Source organism: Vanessa cardui, chromosome 12, assembly GCF_905220365.1.
Source record: "Vanessa cardui chromosome 12, ilVanCard2.1, whole genome shotgun sequence".
NCBI classification, from domain to species: Eukaryota; Metazoa; Arthropoda; class Insecta; order Lepidoptera; family Nymphalidae; genus Vanessa; species Vanessa cardui.
The window spans coordinates 5,162,296-5,185,569 of NC_061134.1; the positions used below are offsets into that span (position 1 = coordinate 5,162,296).

Here is a 23,274-nt window from a genome sequence, read left to right on the forward strand (position 1 = left end):
TCATTTTCAGTTGTATCACCTATGTCACGTAGTCAGTAATATATGGTTTCTTATTTAATTGTATTATTTACAATTAAATAATAAATAGTATTATTTTTTATAATTTTTAATTTCTTGTGTGTTGGATATTGCTTCTATGTTGTACAGATAATTTTCCTCCTGTTCTACCGAAATAATTAGTAGAGTTTTGAGAAAATTATACGAATAGATAAAGGAAAAAACATTCATTGCTTTGTACTTTGGTTTCTCCTCTACGCCAAAAACAATTTAAAAAATAAATTGACTTTGACATTTAACTTCATTTTATCTGTTACGGAAGGTTTTTTATATGAAGAATGAAGTTATGAACTGGAAATTGTTTTTCACAAATAAATAAGAAAATACTAATTTTAAAATTAAACTTACCTGTACTGCTAAAACAACTTACAGGCAAGATAAATCTTGTCCTTGTCACTATGTAAATATCGTCAAATAGAGATCGAAATAATAATGGTAAATTTACTTTTTTATAACAAACAAAAATTATAATTCGAATACATTGATAAAAAATATCTAATATTATAACATTATTATACTTTTCTTTCCTTCAATTTTTATTTACACTTCTAATTATTTTCGGCTAACTTTCTAGGGTGATTTTGAAATAAACGAGGCTTTGGCCTCGTTGGAGATGCTGATGTCGGAGTTTTTTGCACCAACTACAAACAATTTCAGAAAAAGGGAAATTGAAAATATGTTGGAAAATTTTTCCAATGCTAGAGACTCATGGAAACATTGTTTGTTATTTCTTCAAAAATCTCAAAATCAGTATGTGTTGATGTTTATATTGACAACATTAGAGGTAAGTTATTAATTCTAGTGATAATTGAAATGGTTAATATTTTTAAACGACTTATTATTTTATTTATTATTTGCAGAAAATAATAAATAGACAATGGATAAGATTGTCAGATGATGAAAAAACAGAAGTTCGACTAACTTTAATGAATGAGCTTATGAACAAACATGATGTGATGTACTTTATAAGAAATAAATTAGCTGCTTTGTTAGTATCCATAGCCCGCTACGACTGGCCCCACTTGTATCCAGATTTTTTCACAAATATTGTTGAGGTACATTATTGAATATGATTTTTATGTAACCATTTAAGAAAAATCCTATCACTAATATTAGTGTCATAAATATTTATGTGTAAACAAAGTGCTAGTGTTTAAGCAACCAATATTGTATCCTATAGGCATTCTAAATAGACATATGTTGATTATTTTTATGTAAGGTTGTTAAAATCACTACTCAATTCTTTTTTTTCTATTTAGTTATTAAAATGTGAGGGTCGTCAATGCATCATTGGCTTGGTGTTAGCTCAAGCAGCAAGTGAAGAGTTGGGCGCAGCTCGGGATACTGGAGTGTTACTGCCCTCAGCACGAAAGAGTCAACTAGAACGACTTATGCTTAAAGGCATGCCTCAAATGCTTGCAGCACTAAGTGGTAAATATTCATTTGTAATTCAATTAGAATATATTATTAAAATAACTCTGTTGAAGCAATGAAAAATATATTATTACAGCTATATTGGAAAAAAATGCTCAAAAAGAAGGTCAATCGAATCCCCCACCATCGCCCACAAGTGGTTTACCACAAACTTCCGCACTACCTGATTTATTAGCGAATGCTCATGATGTACATTCAACAGAAAAGTAAGTGTTTTAAAAGCATTGTTGATGTCACAAATAATGAGATATGAATAACAAACTGTATCTTTAATGTTAATACAATTACTTTTCCAGAGCACTGAATATGGAAATAGTTGTTAAATGTCTGACTACACTTCAGCATTTATTTTCATGGTTGCCACTGTCTTCCCATGTACCTCCTTCTCTCGTAACTACGGTGTTCTATTGGGGCAGTATAGCTACACAATCACAGGTCATAAAAGTGTTAGCTTAAATTATTCCACTCTGACTGTAGAAGACATGACTATGTAACATATTACTAATAGTAGTATTAAAGACTTCTGGTGACAAATAAATAAAACATGGTTAAATAGGAATATAACTGTGCAGTTAATTAGGCGAAAATATGATACCTTCTAAAGTAGTTTGTAATACTTCATTTAATATACTTAATTTTAATAAAATCTAATTATAACATTAATACATATATAATAATATATTAGCGTAACTGTTGTTTTTGTCAAGTCTTTAATACTGCTATAATTCTGTGCCTTATGTAAAGTGGAGATTTGTGTTCAGAGCACGGAAGCGGCGCTGGCGGGGTTGGGCGGCGTCTGCGAGCTGCTGTACCGGCGGTACGCGCCGCCCTCGTCGGCAGCCACGGCGCTGCGCCTGCAGCATTGCGCCTTACGCCTGCTGCGACACCTGCACCACGCCCACCACATGATGCGCGCGCATCCCGAGTAAGTGCCTGTTTATGAAACTAGCAACAATACAAGAATTCCAAAAACATACAACAACAACAACAACAGCCTGTAAATTCCCACTGCTGGGCTAAAGGCCTCCTCTCCCTTTGAGGAGAAGGTTTGGAACATATTCCACCACGCTGTTCCAATGCGGGTTGGTGGAATACACATGTGGCAGAATTTCTATGAAATTTGTCACATGCAGGTTTCCTCATGTTGTTTTCCTTCACCGCTGAGCACGAGATGAATTATAAAGACAAATTAAGCACATGAATCAGCGGTGCTTGCATGGGTTTGAACCCGCAATCATCGGTTAAGATGCGCATGTTCTAACCACTGGGCCATCTCGACAAAAACATAATTTATTGTAATTTAATGTTGTACAAAATTCGAGTAATGGGCGGCTGATATTCTTCTTTGCAGTTATTTGAACAAGTTAGCTGAGTTCCTAAAGTTATTTGTGTCCCTGCATTTTAAGAGGTTGGAGGCCGAGCCGGAGTTTGATGCTATAGAATTTTTATCATATTTATTCCAGTACACATTCCAGGTATATAATTCAATAAATATTATTTATTTATCATTATAAAATATTAAATTAATTAATTAATTAATAAAGTATAATTTAAATTTTTAGGTCCCAACATGCGCAACATTTGTAAGCTGCTTAGATATATGGATACAATTCATAGATGTATTAAAACCTGAAGACACCCCAAAGTAAGTATAAATCTTTTTGAAATAAATAAATTCACTATTTCTTTTATAAAGGTATTTTTTATTTATTTTTATAGATATTGGGAGGCACTTCAAGCTTTGGTGATTAGCATATTAAATAAAATACAATTCCAGCACAATAAAGCACAGTTACAGCATCTCGATAATGATGTGTGCGATGATGATGTAAGTAAAAAAAGGAAAATATTTTTGAGAGATTCTATCGTATCAAAGTTAGGTTTTTATTATTTTATTTCATATATTAATTATAAATAGGTCTTTTCGTAATATTTGAATTTGGATATGAATAAAAATATGTGATATTGTATTTTGTCATAGGGCGAAACCGAATGGCAGACATTCCTTAAACATTGTATTGAATGTATCGCTCGAGTAGCGGACCTGGCGCCTCTAGAAGTGTTTACAGCTGTGGTATGTAGATGTGGTAGTTTTGAATTAAATTTTACAAATTATAAATCGTAGAAATTCCGGTGAGTTGATAAGTTTAATGGAGCTCCTAGCCTTCGCAAGTGTGGGAGGTCAATAGATATTAATCAAGTACAGTTCTAAAGCTGCGCACGCGCGTCGCAGATGGAGCGGTGGCAGTGCCTGGCGGACGTGCACGCGCGGGCGGCGGGGCGCGGGGGAGCGGGCGGGGAGGCCGAGCGACTGCTGGCCGCGCTTCTCGACCTCGCCACGCTCACGCGCCTTCTGGGCCGTCTGGCGCCCGCACTGCTCGCGGGTAAATCGGCGCCACAGGGCTACCATTCCTGTTACTTAATTACGTTGGATTCATACTTAAAAGCGGCGAGTTTAATAAACTAATATTATAAATGCGAAAGTTTGTTAGAATGGATGTATGTATGTTTGTTACTGTTTCACGATAAAACTACAGACCAGATTTGGATGAAAATTTACAGTAATATGAGTTACACATCAGAATAACACATAAGCAACATACATATCATGGGCCCGTGTGATGCCGGGGAGGGTCGCTAGTATTTATATATTATTGACATTTTATTTGTTTGTTGTAAATCAGAACCTGAGAACGGCGCAGCGGGTGGAGGAGCGGGCGGAGCGACGCGTGCGCAGACGGCGGGCGCGGCGCTGGTGGAGCGCTGCGCGAGCGCGCTGGCGGGCGCAGCACTGACGCGGCCTCACCGCGCACACCCCTCGCCGGCGCTCGCGCGTGCGCACGTTATACTGTTTGTGCTCACTTTTATTGCTGCTAATATGCCACTCTTTATTCTTATCTGACAAAAGACAAAAAACTTTTAATGTGTCCCTAGTTCTAGGAATGTTTATAACAATGTTCTCTGTATAAAATTTTGAAAGCTCATCATCATCATCTATCTCGCTCTTAAGCCTATGGGGTCTTTTTTTTTTTTATTTAAAATACAACATCCACAGGCTCGCCCGTGCCTTTTTTACATTTTATATTCAATTTCATTTTGGCGTTTTATATTTATACTAAACATCAGCAGATCTTCGCTGGAAATCATTTTTGTCGTGTTCTTGGGAGACGTGGCCCACGCTGATTTTTTTTTTTTTTTATTTATTATTAAATAATATATACTAATGTATAATAAATTATATATAAACTATAATAAATAATATATAAATAAGCCTAATGTAATAATAATAATAATATATAAATAAGCCTAATATAATAAGCTTATGGGGTCATAGTTGTCGATGTCGATTTTTTCGCCTTCCTGTTGTCAATATATCAAAAATGAAAAAGTGAAGGCGCTAATGGTCGGCCTTTCCGCAGGCACGCGGAGATGTTCGCGTGCATGGGCGCGTGGTGCTGCTACGCGGGCGAGGTGCGCGCGGCGCCGCCCACCATGCAGGGGCTGCTGGCCAGCGCGCTGCCCTTCCTCGTGCCGCACGACGCGCCGGTAACCGCTGCTTATGGATGTAACCTGATTGAAGTATTTATTTGTGACTATCGTTACCGTCACTTTATTGCTTCACTCAGGAGCCCCCTCTGCTGTGTCACGCGGCGGCTCATCTCCTGCTCAGTCTGTCGAAAAACGTCAAGTTCGCAAACGATCCGATGGTTATGTTGAGCGATTTGTACAATCACGCGCAACGATCTCTGCATTACTTGGAGCCAAAGGTTGGTTAATATATGTATTGTTATTTTTGTCAAGGTTATGTGTTATAATGATAATGTAAGATATAAACGTAAGTATTAAATTAAATTTAAACGCGATACATGTATGTACGGTGAAGGAAAACATCGTGAGGAAACCTGCATGTGACATGTTTCATAGAAATTCTGCCACATTTTCATTTCACCAACCCGCATTGGAACAGCGTGGTGGAATATGTTCCAAACCTTTTCCTCAAAGGGAGAGGAGGCCTTTAGCCCAGCATTGGGAATTTACAGGCTTTTGTTGTTGCGATACATGTTGCATACTAGAAGCGTAATGCCAGATATTTGTTGATTTTGATGTCAAGTTCAAGTTCAAATCGAGATTTAGAGAATTAAGGCAATCGTATTTTGAGCAGGCTTAATGAGGTAATCGCATTCGTTTTTGTGCCACAGACCGCTGGCGTAGTGCGCGAGGCACTGGTGTCGCTGGCGCTGGCACGCGGCGCGGCCGGCAGCGCGACCGGTGGCACGGTGGGCGGCCAGGAGGCAGCGCGGGCGTTGCTCGCTTCCTGGTCGGCTGCGCTGCCGGTGGCCGGGCCCGCCGCCGCGCTACCGCCGCTGACCGCGCTACTCCACGCGTTTGCCGCGGCCCCGACTGCCGCTAAAAAAGTAATGCTGCCATATTCTGTCTCCGCTTTATTTATTACACATTACAATATTTTTTGTTTTTATTTAGTTAAGTTTAATGCTATTTTTACATTTTGTTCGGTGTATTTTTTTCGGCTAGACAGCAAAATAAGATGGTTCGTCTAATTTATAAAACTTCAATCCCATCTATAAAGGTCTTATTTTCCTAAAGTATATTTAAGATTGTAATTATTTTTGTGATTTCCTTCACATCCTTGCAAATTGTTGAGTACACTCAACGTCAATACGAATGATATATTCTCTTATTAACCGAAAATGCTAATGCAACACTCAGATAATAGCTGAGGGCGTGTCATCGGCGGCGGAGAGCGCGTTGCGGATGCTGTGCGAGCCGGCCTACGCGTCCGCGGAGACTGACATTACGGATTTCTTCCTCGCTCTCTTCACGGCACTGCTACCGCAGCTCGGGGCTTTCGCGTACACCGCTATCGACGTGTTTCTCGAGGTAGCGCAGAGGTGAGCCACCGATTCCAATCTATAGCTACGAACAACGATAACATACAAACCGAAACAGGCTATTTGACAATGCGAAAAATAAATTGTGAATTATTGTAATCAGAATATATTATGCGTTTAAAAATGGTTATTTACTATCGAAACTTGAAAATAATACTTAATTTATTCAAAAATCAATAAATAAAAATGCATTTTTTCAGACGTTTGTCACGTGACACAAAACGCTCCTGATTGGCCGGGCTTATGATGAAGTCACTTTTTTGTAAACCTTGCTTTTCTACTATATGTACCACAGTTTAAAATACAGCAAAGTGACGTCACCGACTCCATTGCAGCGCCATATTGTCCAAGTAGCGTTTTCGCGCGTTATTTAAATATGGAATTTTTAATATGATATTTTTCGGCAAATATGTAATAGAAATAAAAAAAAAAACAACTTTTACTGGGACCCTTAACCTCTACTAATTAATATAAAATGGATTTTAAAAACCAGTCAAATAGCCTATTGTACTATTTGCTTTACTAGGGATTCCGGTGACAGCTCGGGCAGCCTGGAACGGCTGGTGGAGTGCGTGCGGCTGGGAGTGGAGGCCGGCGGCGGCGGAGTGCGCGTGCGGGCCGTGCTGCAGCTGCTGCACACGCACGTGCTGCCGCGCGCCGACCCCGCGCCCGCGCTCGCCCGCGCCGCGCACCGCCTGCTCGCCAGGTACGAGCGCCCGCACGCCGCGCCCGCACGCCGCGCCCCGACTAACCTGTCCTGTCAACAATGTCGCAATATATTTACAACAATATCATGTATATTCACAGTAACATTGATCACTTTGATAAAATCAGTGATAATCATTGTATATGCACTAGAAGTAAGGATAAGCTTATAACGCCAAGTTTCCGACTCCGCAAAGTCAATAAATCTTTCTTGGGGCAAGGTATCCATTTCTATAATAAAATTCCGCAGACTTTTTTAACTTTACCGTCTCGAAAATTCAAATCGTTTATAAAAAATAGATTGGTGAAAAAGGCGTATTATTCGATACAAGATTTTGTAGATGTTAAAAAACCGTGGAATTAATAATACCTGTTGACTTCCAGGCAGAATATATTAATTTAAATAATTATATTAACTAACATGACTGTATTTTTTTTAAATGTTGAAAAAGAGTAACTACTGAGTTTCTAGCCGGTTCTTCTCGGTAGAATCTACTCTCCGAACCGGTGGTAGCTTCACTTAATTGTTAAATGACGATTCAAAAGTGCTTGTAAGAGCCCACTTGAATAAAGTATACTTTGATTTTGAAACAGCGTGCTCATCCACCGCTGGCGCTACTTCTTCCCGCACTCGTGCTCGGGCGAGGAGGGCGCGCGGCGCTCGGGCGAGCTGCGCGGCGCGCTGGCGGCGGTGGGGCGCGCGCTGCTGGCGCACGACATCGAGCTGCTGCGCGGCGCGCTCGCCACCATCGACACGCTCAACGCCAAGTGGAAGCTCTATCACAAGGTCTGTAGACTGGATCTGATCTTAAACTAGTAACATAATAATAAACATATATATATTTAATGGTGACCTTATTTATACAAACATTCAAACATAATTATAAAGTTTGACAGTATGTTTTTAATTTAGTTTTAAATTTCAAAAAAGATTTTTCGTTAAATATTTCTTTCGGTAGATTATTGTACATTAGCGCTCCTTCAAATTGTATAGTTTTGTTACCATAATGTTTAGTTCTAGACTTAGGTATTTGTAATTTATGTATATTTCGTGTATAGTATTTGTGTGATTTAGTCTTTGTATGCCTGTCTCACTTATTTTATAATAATTGCTATTTTTGCCGGGATACCTGGCTGCGGTCGGTTGCAGGCGATATTCCGCAGCGAATTCATGTGCGAGTTCCTGTCGGTGCTGTTGTCGGGGCTGGCGGAGGGCGGCGCTCGGGCCCTGCTGCGCGACGAGGCGCTGGGGGCCGTGCACGCGATGGCGGCCGTGGACTTTGCCGTCTTCCGTCACGGTTTCCTGCCGCACTTCCTGCAGTCGCTGCCCGGCCTCGACCCGCAGCGCCTCGGGGAGTTTCCGCCTGATACGGTATCGTGAGACACTTCCATAGATCTTAATAGTAAATTAGTATTTGATTTCAATTTACAAAACACCAATATATTAAAGCTTTTTTTTAAGAGCTGAATTTAAGGCAAGAGCACCACTATTATAAATTGTGATATTAATTATTACAATATATTTTAATGTATTAAAAACAGAGTTCGACTATCTCGGTAACTCAACCGTTTGACAAGTTCGACGCGTCACCCGAAGCCGTGGTCAAGATTGTGAACGAAACATTGTATGTTTTCAGGATCTGCCGACGTTCACTCAAAACATCCTGAGACTGATGAATGATGTCAACTGCTATCGAGCGTATCAATCACTTACATGCAATGAAATGGGCCTCTAGTGACCGCAGTGGGTCTCAGTGAAGTATTGGTGCTGTGATACAGACCAGCTAGGGGTTAGGCCACTGGTACTTTAGAAATCAATTTTATACAAACAACTTAATACCATTACATAATTACAGCCTCGTAATTAATTTATTCGTTTTTATAAAATCAATTACTACTTTGTGTACAATATATTAGATGCATTTACAGCTTTTTTTAACTGAGTTTAAACATTATGCCGCTAGTAGTTAAAACAGAGAAAAGACGAATTTATAGTTCAGACAATGTTATGTTATTTTTGGTTAACTAGTCATAGAAGACGAATAATAAGTACTACTTGGTTTTAGTAGTATATTTTAATTTTGAATATTTTCTCTTAATTTTTTTTCTTTAAAGTGTAGTTTCTCATAGGTTAAATGCGCGCTCAATCATCTAATAGAATGTCCATTTTAACTTCTTTTCTATTTACGTAACAAATTATACTTTGTTTTCAGATATCTGCCTCATCATGATTAATTATTTAAAATAAAAATACTTTCTAATGATTTGTAATAAAGCAGTTACAATCATTGGTATATATCACATTAATAACAAGAACAAAAGTTGAACGAACATGTTCTGATTAAGGAAAATATCAAATTATGAGGCTATTTATAATCAAATGGTCATTCTGGTAGTATGATTTTTTATGTTATGACGTGTACGTTAATTTTTATCGCAACGTTCAATTTGAATATTTAATGATGACGAAAATCAAGATACAGGTAAAAATTGTATGTAGTTTGGGTAATTACAATGAGTGTTTTTGTAGAAGGGCTAATAATAGTTGAAACAAGCGTGAAGGTTTTTGATACTATTTTTAAGAAATAATTTTTAAAATAACTCTATCGTACCCGTGTAAAATCGGGCTAGTCGCTAGTTTGATATTTTTTAGATATTTCAAAAGTTAGAGTTTACGGGACCAAGTTTATTTAATGACCTTTACCCTATTTTGGAGTTTCTATAAGTCCCATATAAATGACTAAGGTGAATTGAATGAATTTGTTATTATATTGAAGCCTGTAATATAATATTTTATGTATGTTTTATATATTCATAGTATGAAGAGTGCAGTAACTGTGTTTATTCTTATTTGTAAGTTTTATGAGTTGACTATTTACTGTACAAAGTTGAAAGTAAATGGTTGAAGCAATAAAGATAAGGTTCCTTAAGAAATTTTTTATTGCATTATAAACATTAAGACATATGTTTTGATAGTACTCTATTGACTATGTCCTTATGGCTTGCATACAGATTTATGTCACTTGTAATATCTACCCATTGTACTCCAACAGCATCATCACCAGCTTGCAGGTTTAGAGAACTCACTATAGAACCATCTTCATCATGGAAATTATAAGCCACTGTTTCCATCCAGGCATTGTCAGTATTTCTTGGATCATCAACATAGCCACTATATATTTCAATGCCATTACTGAAGAAATTGTCAAATTTTTCCTTCCTCATTTGTTTTTCGCCTATAATATTAATAATTTATTATTCAACAAAAGCAAAAATTAACTTTCATTTAAATGTGGAAACTATTTTATATTATTTACACATACATTCAGATGCCTCTAACGAATTCAAGGCTTCTTCTTGAAATTCTCTAATGGCAGTGGCTGCTACTTTTTCACCAGGATCTACCATTCCTCCAGGTAATGCCCATTCCCCAGTATCTCTTCGTTTAATTGCTATAAATTGAAGAATGGGTCTGAAAAATTTCACATGAATATTAAATCTAAAAAAGTTAAATATAAAATTAGAACTGGTATAAGACAGACAGTACAAAGAACAGTATAGCTGATGTTATTTACACTTGTCTTTTGTAAAGAATAGATGACATAATTATACATCATAAAGACAATACCTCTGACAGCAAACACAGAAGTTTAATGCATGGACTGAAATATGTTAAATTAAAAGACTCATTGATTGACTAATTTTGACTGTCTTGCAGTATAGAGCAAAAGTACTATTTTTGAGTAAAATGTAAAGCACCATTTGCCAAATAATTATTAAACAATATTTTTTTAGCTATACATCAGGATTAGCTAAACATTACTAATACGAACAATACTCTGCAAGCAGCATATGTTTTATATCATCATATGTAAATTTTTCTGATTACCAAAAGTTATAACTAGTGGCCATTTAGCATGAGTCACAGATTTGCAACTACATTTTGTTACACATACTCATAATACAAAGTATAGTTAAAAGCTATATCTGAAAATTATTGATTAAATTACAAAGCAGGTACTTTTTATTAATATCTTTTTCAGTGTGTTTCCATCGCGTGACAACAGGATCAGCTGCATGGTTAGGGCCCCAACGTCCTAATACACCTCTTCCACAAATACCAGTACGACCAACTGGATTTAGTGGATAGCCATTGACTATATTATATAAGCCCATGTAACTTTCTCTGTTTACTTTTCCATCTAAGCTGTTCCACTTTGGACTGAAATTTGCACTCCCTTAAAAATATACGACAGCTACATAAAAATAGGAAGAGAGCATGAAATAAAAAACAATATTTTCATTCGATAATAATATTATACCAATTTCTGGATCCGCCCATGGTTGACCCTGTATTGATGGAGATGTATAAGTAGGTGGTTTATATTCTATAAATTCTGTATTCCAAGCAACTTTATCATCAGGAACTGGAAATCTTTGTACAGTTGATCGAGGATATAGAGGAGACCGGCATTTAAAATGAAGAGGCATAGCAAGAATGTTTTTTAGCATGAGTATTTCTAATATTACACTTATAAAATATTTTAATGTGAATAATTTAAAAAACAAACAACTTGTGATCATTTACAGTTATTTTATTACTATATATAGGTAATACTGAATAATGATGACTTCTCTTTGTGGGTATGTTATTGTAAATAATTAAATATGCCAATTGCCAATGTGACAAGTGTCATTATTCACGATCGCAATTTGACAATTAAATAACATGATACATAATGGGTGCGTTACACAAAGTGCTCACAACGATCAAAATATTCCACACGATGATGATGCATTCATCATCATGTGAAATCGTTGAGAAAATGGGCGCAATTTAAAGAAATAAATATAAGGTAATATTTTTCACGAACACCATTTCGAAAAAATTCTTTTCGCTCTACATGAAAACTAGATAGTCTTTTCTTAAATATCAGGTATTCATAAATATTCAACTACCACCACCATTTTGATTATAGTTCTATATAAATAAGGGAAAAAAATAAATTAACAATAATAAATTTTCGAAGCAAGTAAAAGGTGATTTCCTATGCAGCGGTTGTAACCGTGATCATTAGTCAGTAAAACGCACTCTGTAGAATTGCATTGCAGTAATTTGATACCAATCCGTATAAAGATGGGGCTATATTTTATAACGGGTCTATTACTTTCTCTACGCACGAAGTCAGTGTATTTTTCGCATATACAATCATTCGTAACTTTCTATCTCAGGACGGAGGGACGCAGTGGAAGAATAAATTAACTCTTTATTAGGGATTATTTAAAAAAAAAACAATCAAACAATATTGCATACTATATTTTTTAATTTATGTTCTCTTACGGGTTAATTTTCTTGTAGATGGCTTTTTAAAAACTTCGTCTTTTTTCTGAAAGTCTTCATCTTCTGCAAATAAAAGGTCAACATTAAATTAAAACATCCATGCAACAGCTATAATTTACTTTGTCTGCCTCATTTATCAAAGTGGCCTGTTTATAAGGCTACAAACTGGAGGTATTCAAGCCTGCCCAAGACAGGTTTATTTATCTTACCGGATTTTTCAATTGAGGGAATAGGAAGTGCACTTTTGTTAGAGCACACATTTGTGCACTAAAATATCCTGTCTATTCTTCCTTGACTATGGCAGCCGTGGGCGATATTGGTCACGAGTACATCCATCTTTAATGTATGTCCGTTGCATATCATCCACGCCACCATTAGTATTTTCGGCATTTTAATTTTTTCATGCATTTTATTTTATATCTTATGTTAAACATTTGATAATTAAAATTATTTATGTACCTGATTCCTCGGATTCATTAATTGTTTTGTTTTTCTGTGCAACTTTCCTTCTTGACTTTCTCACCGTTTGTGGAGTAGCATCTTTATTTGGAGGTTCATTCTTAAATAGATGAATATTATTATTAATAATAAATATTGAAAAATTAAACTATAACAGTCATATTACATATCACAATATGTTTTAGTTTTAAATATTAATTATTTGTATTCTAGATAATTAGAGCTAGCTGGCTATACAAGTATTATATTTGATGACTAGCACGAATAACTATAGGATTATACCTCATCCGGGCTAGACGAGGATCGTTGCCTGTTACGTCGCTGTGCAGGGCGACGCCGTGGAGTTGCTCGCGGGTGCTCCTGGCGTGCCTCAGTGCCTTCGCTATTCACATCATCACCATCCTCACCGTCTTTTTCTCGAACAGCAAAGCACTCTTCTATTTTATCGCCTAATTCGTTTACCAGGCTCTGAAATTTTGTTAAGAGTTTATATTTTTTTGGATTTCAAATTTGATTAATAAAGTTACTGTACCACAAGTAAGTTTAATGATAATATATAATACACAATACTACAGGCTGAGTAAGTACTAGATATTTAAAAGTATAAGTTTATCCTTTCAGTTAAGTTTTAAATATACCTTGATTTCATTCCGTGCCATTTTGGATGTGTTATTCATTAGCGTTGTAAAGGACTCCATAACACCAGAGCAGTATAATTTATCTTTGTAGCAGTCAAGATTTTCTATAAGTTTTCGCAAAGATCTTTCATTATATGTAAATAAGGAAAGGCAATAAGCTAAATCGCGCCATTGTCTCTCATCCGTTGATAGTTTGAATCGTTGACATAGTTTTTCTACTAATGCTTCCATTTGCCTATCCTTTTGGATAAGAGACGTAATGTATCTAAAATTATAAATATTTATAATATCAATGGTGTAGCTTGGTAGTAAAAGGACCAGGTTCAGCGTAGCTTTGACATAAATATGCATCAGCACATAAACACTAACAATAAAAGTAAATGAATTGAAGTTACGTAATTTTACCAAAATATAACGATGCATTACGCTGTACACTTATTATAGTGATAATAATAATCATAAAAAAACAATCCTGAAGTCTTACTTCATGATAACCCTGTATTGTTCTTCTGGAACATTTAACTCCGGATCGCTTAGTCGCGATATTATATCCGGCATGACATTATATAAAGCATTTCCTTTTTGAGAGAGTTGTTTGAAAAATAGTCGCGTCATAGAAGCTATACGAGGATCCTTGTCTGCGCAACACAAAGCCATGTCTGCTATTTGACCCTTTACACGGACCATCTCGTGTAATACAAGGAATGAGAGCATTTTCACAGCGCACTGGCGAACTTCTAGTTCTTCATCACTGAGTCTGTGGAAAATATATAAACAATTTGGTAAAAACTTTAATGCTTGGGTACTGGTATGATAAATGTGAAAGTGAGTTTGTTTGTTATGCATGAAGATCTTTGGGGGAAATTGGTAATTTAAATGCTACTCCATTGGACGCTGCGTCTGCCTAATTAAATTTTATAAAAAGGGACTTTATAAAGTTATGACATAAGAGACAAATAATGTTCCTTTTTATAAACACTTATGAGTAAACTACAGTACTATATATTATTGATTTTTTTAAATATTGTTAAATTGACTTACATATGGTATATATGATGAGTCCATGGTTGGGTCAAATTAGGGAACCGTAATGTTAAATCGGCGAAAGCGATTGTAAGATTTGTTCGGAGGGAAACATTTTTGGACCTCTTCAGAACTGTTACCATTAATTGAAGACCTTCTTCACACACAGAGCTCGATACCAACATATATCTGTTCAAAGAAGGATTTAAATGATTATTTAATAAAAGCTTTTTTTCTCAACAAGATTTTAATAAAAATACTTTTTTTTAATAGCATAGTTGGATTATATGCAAGCTGTAATTTCCTTGCAATATTAAACTTGTGATACATTTATATTACAGAACCTTAGATAATTCAGAGACCAGTGGCAAAATTATAAATTATCTCTTGATAAGGCTTTGGAATTGAAGCTTCCAGGCTGCAGTAAATACACATATTTAGTAAAACTAAATAAAAATAAATTAAAAATAATCATTGTTAAATTAGCCCTGCAGGTTTTCTTTCGTAAATTATCTTTGAATGAGTGGTATTATTTTACCATCAAGTAGCAAGTGTATGTAAGTGGTTCCATATCGAGTAGTGTCCGCACCTGGTGAAGGTGAGCGCGGCGGCGGCCTGCAGCGCGGGCGAGCAACGCGCGGCGTTGGCCAGCAGCCAGCGCAGCAGCGGCACGTAACGCGCCAGCGCCGTGCCCGCGCCCACGATGTCCCGCTCGCACACGCTGCGCACGTACTCCGCGTCCGCGTCGTCCGCTACGGCTCCCTCGAGACCCGTTTCCTCCTCGGTCATTGTTGTGTTTGCCTAGTTCAGGTAAGTAAAAATTAGTAAAGTAACAGCCTGTACATTTCTTACTGCTGAGATAAGGCCTCCTCTTCCATTAAGGAGAGGTTTTGGAACATATTCCACCACGCTGTTCCAATGCGGGTTGGTGGAATACACATGTGGCAGAATTTCTATGAAATTTGTCACATGCAGGTTTCCTCACGATGTTTTCCTTCACCGCAAAGCACGAGATGAATTATAAAGACAAATTAAGCACATGAAACAGCGGTGCTTGCCTGGGTTTGAACCCGCAATCATCGGTTAATATGTAATAGTAAAAGTAAAAATAGGAGTAGTGTAGCTTGTATCGACGCGAGTGAAATTACCGATGGCCCCTTATTAGACGTGACACTAGCGGAACGCTGGCCACGCGAGGAAGCGCTCGCATTGCTGGCATTCATGAGCGTTTGCCGTCGTAGGTCGTCGACGCGGCCGCGTCGTTTTGGAGTTGCAAATGCACCCATTTTCTTTTTACGCTTTTCTTCCACTTTACGTTCTTCTCGTACCTTAAAATAAAAAATAGGATTTACTTTTATTCATTTTTTTATTATTTAAAATTAAAATATAATCATGATTAAATGTATTTACTTGGTTCCTTCTCCTTAGTTCACTGTAAACGGTTATGTCCAGATAAATGAGTTGTTGTAAAGCTATATGACCTAGCATAAATATGAATCTTATAAGCAGTTCGGTCGGCAGACTAGCCTCTTCTTCGTTCTCTGCATCTTTTACTAACGATTGCTCTATGTTCTTGTACATCTCTGCTAAAATTTTTGTGCAAATAACGTCAGGTGTATCGCAAACCGCATATATGAAGTCTATAGAGTTGGCGGCGAACGCCGAAAACTTATCGAATTTTAAAAATGTTTCCATAAGACTGTCATATAATGATGTGAAAATAGGGTGATCTGCGGGATATCTCGTGTTCTTTTTGGAGAGCGAGATAAGAAGTTCAACGCTCAACCTCCTCGTATTGTAATCTCCCGTGAGTCCATGGGTTTGAATCACTTCGATGTTCGCGAGCGCCACTGACGGCTTAGCTTTGGCTATCATCACCAGAAGGGATAGGGCCGCGTAGCTATCCATATCGGTCGTACCATCGATCTTCTTTAGGAACATTTCCCAAAACACCTACAAGGAAAAAAATATGATAAGTAAACATTTTCGGACACTAGCCGTAGAATCTCGGTACTGTACATTTATGCGCAGTGACCTGTATGAGCGCGGGCGTGATGTCGGCGCGCGCGAGCCACTTGTCGACGAGGTGCTGCAGCGCGAGCGCGGCGCCGCGGTCGAGCGCGGCGGCCAGCGCGCACAGCTGGCGCGCCACGGCGAAGGCGCGCGCGCGCTCCGCCTTCACCTCGCTGTCCAGGTACATCTCGCGGTACGCGCGCTCCACCGCCTCGCGTTTGTCCTCGTTATCGGAAACAGATTAAAGGGGCGCTACTTTACAGGACGAGATGCTAGTCCCAAGAATGTTACTTGGTGGTAGGGCTTTGTGCAAGCCCGTCTGGGTAGGTACCACCCGCTCATCAGTTATTCTACCGCCAAACAACAGTACTCAGTATTGTTGTGTTCCGGTCTGAAGGGTGAGTGAGCCAGTGTAACTACAGGCACAAGGGACATAACATCTTAGTTCCCAAGGTTGGTGGCACATTGACGATGTAAGGAATAGTTAATCATTCTTACAGCGTTAATGTCTACGGGCGATGGTGACCACTTACCATCAGGTGGCCCATATGCTCGTCCGCCAACCTATACCATAAAAAAAAAAACATGTAAATTACTCACTTGATCCGGCGACCATACGAGAAGGAGCATATTCGTTACTCCCTCCTTGGCGGATTCTATGTTGAAGTGGTGGGCGGTCGTGAAGAAATCGATGGCCTCGCTCACGTCGCCCGCCTGCTTCGACATTAGCAGCGAGTTGATTAGGGGAACTGCTTCCGATATCATTTTGCTAAAATGTACTGATTCTTGCAAAAATGCTACGATACTTTCTTTTTCTTCGAGTCTCTTGTAGAGTGCGATTTCATTTTCGCATTGCTGCGTTAAAGATGTGGATTGTGGCTTTTCTGGTACAATGAAAACATTACGTAACAATGCTACAAAGTAGTCCACCTAAAATAAGAACCAACATGCATTATATGGTATTTCCTTTTTAAGAATGTATTTCAATAATAAAAATGGCATTGATCGAATTTAGTTATCGAAATCTATGAGTTTAATTACCTGATCGCTTTTTTTCATATCACACCTTAACAGCTTAGCATCAGGGTACTGTCTTTCAGCATGTTTCACGATCAAGTAGGCCTTATAAAAATCTTTTTCACGTAATTTTTTACGAATTGCTTCATATACATTTTCAATAGAAGCTTGAGATAGTTCCGGCTCATCTTGAGTAAGTGTATCCATTTTTTCATTTATGGTCTCTAGAACGTCTTTTTCCATTTTCTCCCATTGTTCAATAAGAACTGGATCAGGTCCAGGATTTAACTTCTTTTGGAGATCTTCTAAAATATTTTGCTCATTTTTTAACTGCTCCTCTAGAAGTTGCAATTTTAATTGAGCAGAGAATGGATTACATTCTAAAAATATCTGTAATTAGCAGTAAAAATTAAATTCAAATTAGGTTTTAGTCAATATAGACATTGATCATAAAAATTCTACAAAATATATATATTCTTACCTTTAACAACTGAATGGCAGCCTTTCTAACGAGCGCCGCTTTGTCTTTTAAGCGACCGATTGCTCGTTCAAGTACCACATGTTGTCGAGTCACAGGTACACAATTTTCTCTTTGCAGTCTACACCAAAATTGGAGAACCTAAGGTTGAAATAGAACATTATTTTTAATAGATTACGTCTCACTATTTACAAATAGTTTAAAATATATTTTTTAAAACTTGCCTTGTGTCGCACATAAGCTGAGAGGTCATGCATGTGCTCATACAGATCATCGAGGAAGTCATCACGTTGTATTCGTTGTTCATCAGACAATCCTTCACCAGTCAGCTCCACACTTAGGACCTCGCACATCATTCCCAGTACACTGATGCGAATGGTATAGGACTAAAAAGTTACAAATAATTGTTAATGAAGACTTAATAAAACATATCCAAAAGCACTTTTGATAATATAATAACTTTTTATGTTATTTAAACATTATTTATAGAAACTACTGCACTTTATAAAAAGGGGTAATATTATCAAAACTCACACCTCGTCACTTTCCAAGTAAGGTTGTATAGTAGCTATCGCATTCACCATTTCCTTGGGCAATTCTTTTGTGAGTTCAAGTAAGAAAGCTCCGCAGTTTTTAGCAGTACCCTGTTCAGTACCAGCACCTCCATTGTCTTCTTCCGTTGAAGCCAATGCTTCCGCAATCTCACGAACCTAAGCAAAATTATATTCAATATTTGTACTCATTTGAATAACAATAAACATTACTTGGTACCAACAATAACAAATGAAATAAACCAATCAATTTATGTGACAACACATGTATCACATTTAGCAAAGTATGTATGCAGTTAATTACAAAAAATTGTCATAGATTTTTATATAATAAATAAATACTTTTCTTCTAAATAAGAGAAGAAGCTGGACTTAATCTAGCACTTGGAGTTTTATAGGCTGTTACTTTACTTTAGATTTAAGTAAATTATAAGCTACAGAAAAGGGTTGTATTGTTATGCGAAATAAATAAATCATCTTACCATTTGAGGTCCAAATGTACTTAGACCAAAATCCTTCGTTAGCTGTACTACACCAGCACATATAGGTGACACGGAATGTTCAACTATTTGTAACACCTGAAATTATTTATTTATTTACTATGGTAAAGTCATTATAAAAACTTTTGTCTGTTTCTCCGCTTATAGAATCTTCGCCACTTTTTTATGAACTTTATTCTGTTGTAATATTTACATAATTATTGAAAGTAATCCAACAAATCAGGGAAGTGAGTAATAGTTTTGAGCAACAACTGGACACAATGGTTAGCCTACTCTTTCCAGAGGAGTTTTAGTGTAATTTAATAAGTAAAATAAGTAACATCTATAATATATTTTGTCAAAGAAAGTAAAGAAGTTTAATAATAAAATAGTGGGTTCATCAAAAAAAAAATTATATATTAAGTACCTGAACTAATTTTATGAGACAAGATGTCCCATGGTTATATTTCTTTATGAGGACTCCTAAAATTTGAAATACAGTTTCTCGTACTGTTTTAGTTTTTATTATCTGTTCCTCTAGAGCTTTGTAACAAGGATCTGCTACCATTCTGTAATTAACATTACTGTTATAATCATGCCACACAATTCAGCTGAATATATATGATACATTAAACAAAACTATATATATAAAAAATAATAATGAGTGTTTATGCAAGTTTTCATGAGATTTTTTAAAGGGATTGTACGTAATATGATAAATATTTATAGTTATTTAAACAAAGAATGTCTGTACTGAAATTTCGTTTCTTTTTTATATGTGATATTCTTTGAATCTAATTCAAACCAATTGTAATTAATTTAAATCACCATTACTAATTTTTGACGAATCATTATGCAAATAGCATGTTTTCAAAATTTAATATATCTTGTAAAAGAATATAAAAATACAGTCAATGAAAATATAACTATGCAAAATTAATTATGAACTCATCACAATGCTTTATATTTATATAAGATGGACTCTAGTAGTTGTACATACATATACAATTACACAAACACAAACTTGATGTCAGTAATTAAGAAGCAGCTATTTGTATAAGCATTCTTAAAAAAAAAAGTAAATTATTGTTATACGCTAATAAAGTACTAACGACACAAAATTGTCTTCTGCCAAAGGTGGATCCCACAGCTGAGATAGTGGTTGTTGTAAAATCATGTGTAAACAGATAAGCGCTGCTTGCTTGTCTGCTTCAGTCCAGCCACAGAACTCATCATCATCTGTTGCCTTTTTTCCTTTCTTACCCAGTGTTAATTTGGTTGAATTCTATAAATAAAAACAAAGCAAATGACTTCTCTTTGGACTAAAATATATATAAAAAAGTAAATTACTAGTTAGTAGTTTATTTTATAGTTTGTAGTAGTTTTTTATATATTTAAATCATTGTTGTACAATGAAAATAAGACTTACATCTGCAGCTAGTTTCGCATCTTTGGTTTTCATTATTTGAGTGAACAAATACATAGTCATTTTAACTATGTTTAAATTTTTCATTCGTACGTCTGCGTCTATTCCTTGCTCTTGTAATATTTGTTCGAGGTGTCCACACAAATTTTTGACGGTCCTTATTATATGATCAAAACCTAAAAACATTAATATTTCCTATAACTATTAAGAGGTGACAAGTAATTGAATTGATAATAATGTTAACTTACCTTTATTTATTACATTCCATTCTAACTTAGTCCCATGAACTATAATTGAGAAATAAGTATCAAAGTGTTCGAGTATATAGTCGACACCATCGGAGTTGTACGCACGGGCCGCATCTATTCGTATGATAAGTAATATAAATTGACAATAAACGCCTTATTTACTTATGAATATAACTAGTATTCAAGCAAATACAAACCTTGAAGTTTCGAGAGAAGTAACCGGGGCTGAACAACATCTTCAACGTGATACTGGCCAGCATGAGATTCTAATAACTCGTCTTTTTGTAATGGGATGGAAAACTCAAAATGACTCATATTTGAAACAAATATTTTACTATTCTACTTATTCTTAGACATTTAATCCTTATTAATAATGCAAAATTAATTGATACTGCTACAAAACAAAATATCAAACAGCTTTGTATTCAAAATTTGAAAACAAATTCCGTTGACACTTTACATAATTGACAAAATCAAGCTTTATAAGTTCAAACTTCAAAGCAAAGGACGCACTAGCAGCGTTTTTTTTAAAGACATTGCATAATATTTTACAGCCTATTTTTACGTTTTCCTTTTTATTTTAGTTTTCACTTTCTTGAGAAGACTAAATTGTTGAATATTTTTAACATCTACAAAATGAATATATGTCATGATTCATACTTATAAAATATGTGATGAGAAAATGTGGGCTTGTATAATACCCTAACATCAAGCAAATAATTTATTAGTATTGAAAAATTTCCTTTTTTTGTTATAAAATGGCTTTGAATATGTACTTAAATTTTTATCTATGTTTAGATTTGACACGTTGGATACGAGACTGAAAACGTCAAGTGACTTGTAAGCTAAATGTCATCTGAGAGATTTTGGATTGCCTTGTCAGCTGAAAACGTACACGTTTCAAGAGTTGTAGTCGAGTTATTTACTTTCTCCAATTTTGTGGGTCCATAGAATTTCATATAGACGTTAGTTTTCATTCAATAAATATGTCAGGAAAAGCAAACAAAGCCTTTACCAAGGAAGAAGAGTTATTATTACAAGACTTTAGTAGAAATGTTTCCACTAAATCATCAGCGTTATTCTATGGAAATGCTTTCATCGTATCTGCTATCCCTATTTGTAAGTTACTTTTTGTATATATTTTTAAACATATATTAGCAAAATAATGTACTTTTCATACATAAAATTTTATTATTCATTGGCAAGCTAAGGATATATATTTAGTGTATATATGAATATACGATTATGTATGTTATAATTTATTGTTTTTAATTAATTATAGGGTTGTTTTGGAGGGTTCATGCTTTAGAAGTAAGCACCTCGTTGGCTTGGTTCGCATTAGTAACAACAGCCAGTACATGGTTACTGGCCTTGGCTTACCGAAACACCAAGTTTCAATTAAAGCATCGTGTCGCTGTCCGACGAGAGGATGCAGTCGCCCGTGAGATGGCCAGGAAGTTGGCTGAAGAAAAAAAAATGAGCAGGAAAGAGAAAGATGAGAGGTATTTCCTTTAAAAATGTACTTCTTTACAAATAACATTAAGATATTTCTATTACCCGATAAAATGAGTATAAATATATCAAGTTACTTTTAATACAAACAGTGGCATAGCTATCGTAGGGCCAGGTGGTGCAATGCACCAGGGCCCCTGGTGTTCAGGCAGCCCTTTAAAGTAAACCTTAAGATTCTGAAGCTAGGAAAATATATCAATAATTTTAAAGGTTAATTATTAGTTAAAGAGGGATGGGAAAGAGGGGATGAGGGCCCAATTCTTTTTCTATGCACTGGGGCCCTTTGTCAGCTAGCTGTGGCACTGAATACAAAAGCAATTGTGTATATGTATATTGTACTTTTACCATCTTTTATTTCAGAATTCTGTGGAAAAAGAATGAGGTGGCAGACTATGAAGCAACAACTTTCTCAATTTTCTACAACAATGCTCTTTTCTTGACGATTGTTATTCTTAGCAGCTTCTACTTGCTGCGCACATTTACACCAACAGTGTATCCTTTTTAAAATTATCTTATTAGAAATAACAGTGCCTATTTGGCATTTACATCATAATCAAGTAAGAAATAATATTATAATAAACTACTATATACACCAACAATTAATGAAAAGTTTATGAAACAATTGAAGAGGATCAATTTTATTAAGCTTATTTATATATTTATTTAAAATTTGCTTTTCCCTTTGGAAATTACATAATTATTCAAATAGCAGTGCTTATTTTTATATTTTGGACCTTGATTATGATCATATTATATTTATGTGATAAAATGTATTTCCTTAATGCTTGCACAGTAACTACATTGTTTCCCTCACAGCAGCTTCTGGTCTCCTGGCTCTGCTGTCTACGGGTAGCAAGTGAAGACTGATTATATGAACACAATGATTTTCTACTATAGTGCATAGGTTACTCAGATTCTAAATTATTAAGAAATGCACCAATGCCTATGATGTTTTGTTTTTTACAATGAATTTATAACTTAAA

The 23,274-nt window shown here is 36.0% G+C and overlaps 4 protein-coding genes across 4 annotated transcripts; 2 read left to right on the forward strand and 2 right to left on the reverse strand.

Moving 5' to 3' along the window:
• Positions 1-289: 289 nt before the first annotated feature.
• LOC124534392 (exportin-6-A) lies at positions 290-10,036 on the forward strand. The gene is made up of 21 exons (XM_047110248.1): positions 290-492; positions 632-841; positions 918-1,112; positions 1,317-1,488; positions 1,568-1,697; positions 1,788-1,926; positions 2,253-2,416; positions 2,843-2,966; positions 3,054-3,136; positions 3,211-3,319; positions 3,473-3,565; positions 3,725-3,875; positions 4,176-4,341; positions 4,911-5,037; positions 5,118-5,258; positions 5,691-5,906; positions 6,220-6,401; positions 6,928-7,107; positions 7,701-7,893; positions 8,257-8,478; positions 8,744-10,036. The coding sequence occupies exons 1-21, from the start codon at positions 490-492 to the stop codon at positions 8,840-8,842; spliced, it is 3,099 nt and encodes a 1,032-aa protein (XP_046966204.1). The 5' UTR covers positions 290-489; the 3' UTR covers positions 8,843-10,036.
• LOC124534394 (ADP-ribose pyrophosphatase, mitochondrial) lies at positions 10,029-11,748 on the reverse strand. The gene is made up of 4 exons (XM_047110254.1): positions 11,429-11,748; positions 11,128-11,344; positions 10,430-10,578; positions 10,029-10,342 (listed from the first exon to the last, which is right to left on the reverse strand). The coding sequence occupies exons 1-4, from the start codon at positions 11,688-11,690 to the stop codon at positions 10,062-10,064; spliced, it is 909 nt and encodes a 302-aa protein (XP_046966210.1). The 5' UTR covers positions 11,691-11,748; the 3' UTR covers positions 10,029-10,061.
• Positions 11,749-12,406: 658 nt separating this feature from the next.
• On the reverse strand, positions 12,407-21,286 carry LOC124534396 (condensin complex subunit 1). The gene is made up of 21 exons (XM_047110256.1): positions 20,977-21,286; positions 20,780-20,893; positions 20,535-20,707; positions 20,218-20,390; positions 19,533-19,674; positions 19,109-19,204; positions 18,612-18,785; positions 18,300-18,461; positions 18,079-18,216; positions 17,622-17,987; positions 17,181-17,510; positions 16,603-16,803; positions 15,978-16,520; positions 15,716-15,895; positions 15,157-15,368; positions 14,586-14,756; positions 14,029-14,301; positions 13,545-13,809; positions 13,189-13,374; positions 12,907-13,006; positions 12,407-12,510 (listed from the first exon to the last, which is right to left on the reverse strand). The coding sequence occupies exons 1-21, from the start codon at positions 21,092-21,094 to the stop codon at positions 12,434-12,436; spliced, it is 4,194 nt and encodes a 1,397-aa protein (XP_046966212.1). The 5' UTR covers positions 21,095-21,286; the 3' UTR covers positions 12,407-12,433.
• A 337-nt stretch (positions 21,287-21,623) lies between these two features.
• On the forward strand, positions 21,624-23,167 carry LOC124534395 (translocon-associated protein subunit gamma). The gene is made up of 4 exons (XM_047110255.1): positions 21,624-21,898; positions 22,062-22,281; positions 22,652-22,783; positions 23,085-23,167. The coding sequence occupies exons 1-4, from the start codon at positions 21,766-21,768 to the stop codon at positions 23,149-23,151; spliced, it is 552 nt and encodes a 183-aa protein (XP_046966211.1). The 5' UTR covers positions 21,624-21,765; the 3' UTR covers positions 23,152-23,167.
• Positions 23,168-23,274: the final 107 nt, after the last annotated feature.

Excerpts from the sequence above, each read along its gene's own strand:
- LOC124534396 (XM_047110256.1), bottom strand. The coding sequence starts at position 21,094 with ATGAGTCATTTTGAGTTTTCCATCCCATTACAAAAAGACGAGTTATTA. Across the intron at positions 20,894-20,976 it reads ACTTCTCTCGAAACTTCAAG|ATGCGGCCCGTGCGTACAAC; the intron begins GTTTGTATTTGC and ends TCATACGAATAG. Across the intron at positions 18,217-18,299 it reads CAGCTTATGTGCGACACAAG|GTTCTCCAATTTTGGTGTAG; the intron begins GCAAGTTTTAAA and ends TTTCAACCTTAG.
- LOC124534394 (XM_047110254.1), bottom strand. The coding sequence starts at position 11,690 with ATGATCACAAGTTGTTTGTTTTTTAAATTATTCACATTAAAATATTTT. Across the intron at positions 10,579-11,127 it reads GAAAAAGATATTAATAAAAA|ACCCATTCTTCAATTTATAG; the intron begins GTACCTGCTTTG and ends GAAATTTTTCAG. Across the intron at positions 10,343-10,429 it reads TTCGTTAGAGGCATCTGAAT|GCGAAAAACAAATGAGGAAG; the intron begins GTATGTGTAAAT and ends TTAATATTATAG.
- LOC124534395 (XM_047110255.1), top strand. The coding sequence starts at position 21,766 with ATGTCAGGAAAAGCAAACAAAGCCTTTACCAAGGAAGAAGAGTTATTA. Across the intron at positions 21,899-22,061 it reads CGTATCTGCTATCCCTATTT|GGTTGTTTTGGAGGGTTCAT; the intron begins GTAAGTTACTTT and ends AATTAATTATAG. Across the intron at positions 22,784-23,084 it reads CGCACATTTACACCAACAGT|TAACTACATTGTTTCCCTCA; the intron begins GTATCCTTTTTA and ends ATGCTTGCACAG.
- LOC124534392 (XM_047110248.1), top strand. Across the intron at positions 1,489-1,567 it reads AATGCTTGCAGCACTAAGTG|CTATATTGGAAAAAAATGCT; the intron begins GTAAATATTCAT and ends ATATTATTACAG. Across the intron at positions 5,259-5,690 it reads TGCATTACTTGGAGCCAAAG|ACCGCTGGCGTAGTGCGCGA; the intron begins GTTGGTTAATAT and ends TTTGTGCCACAG.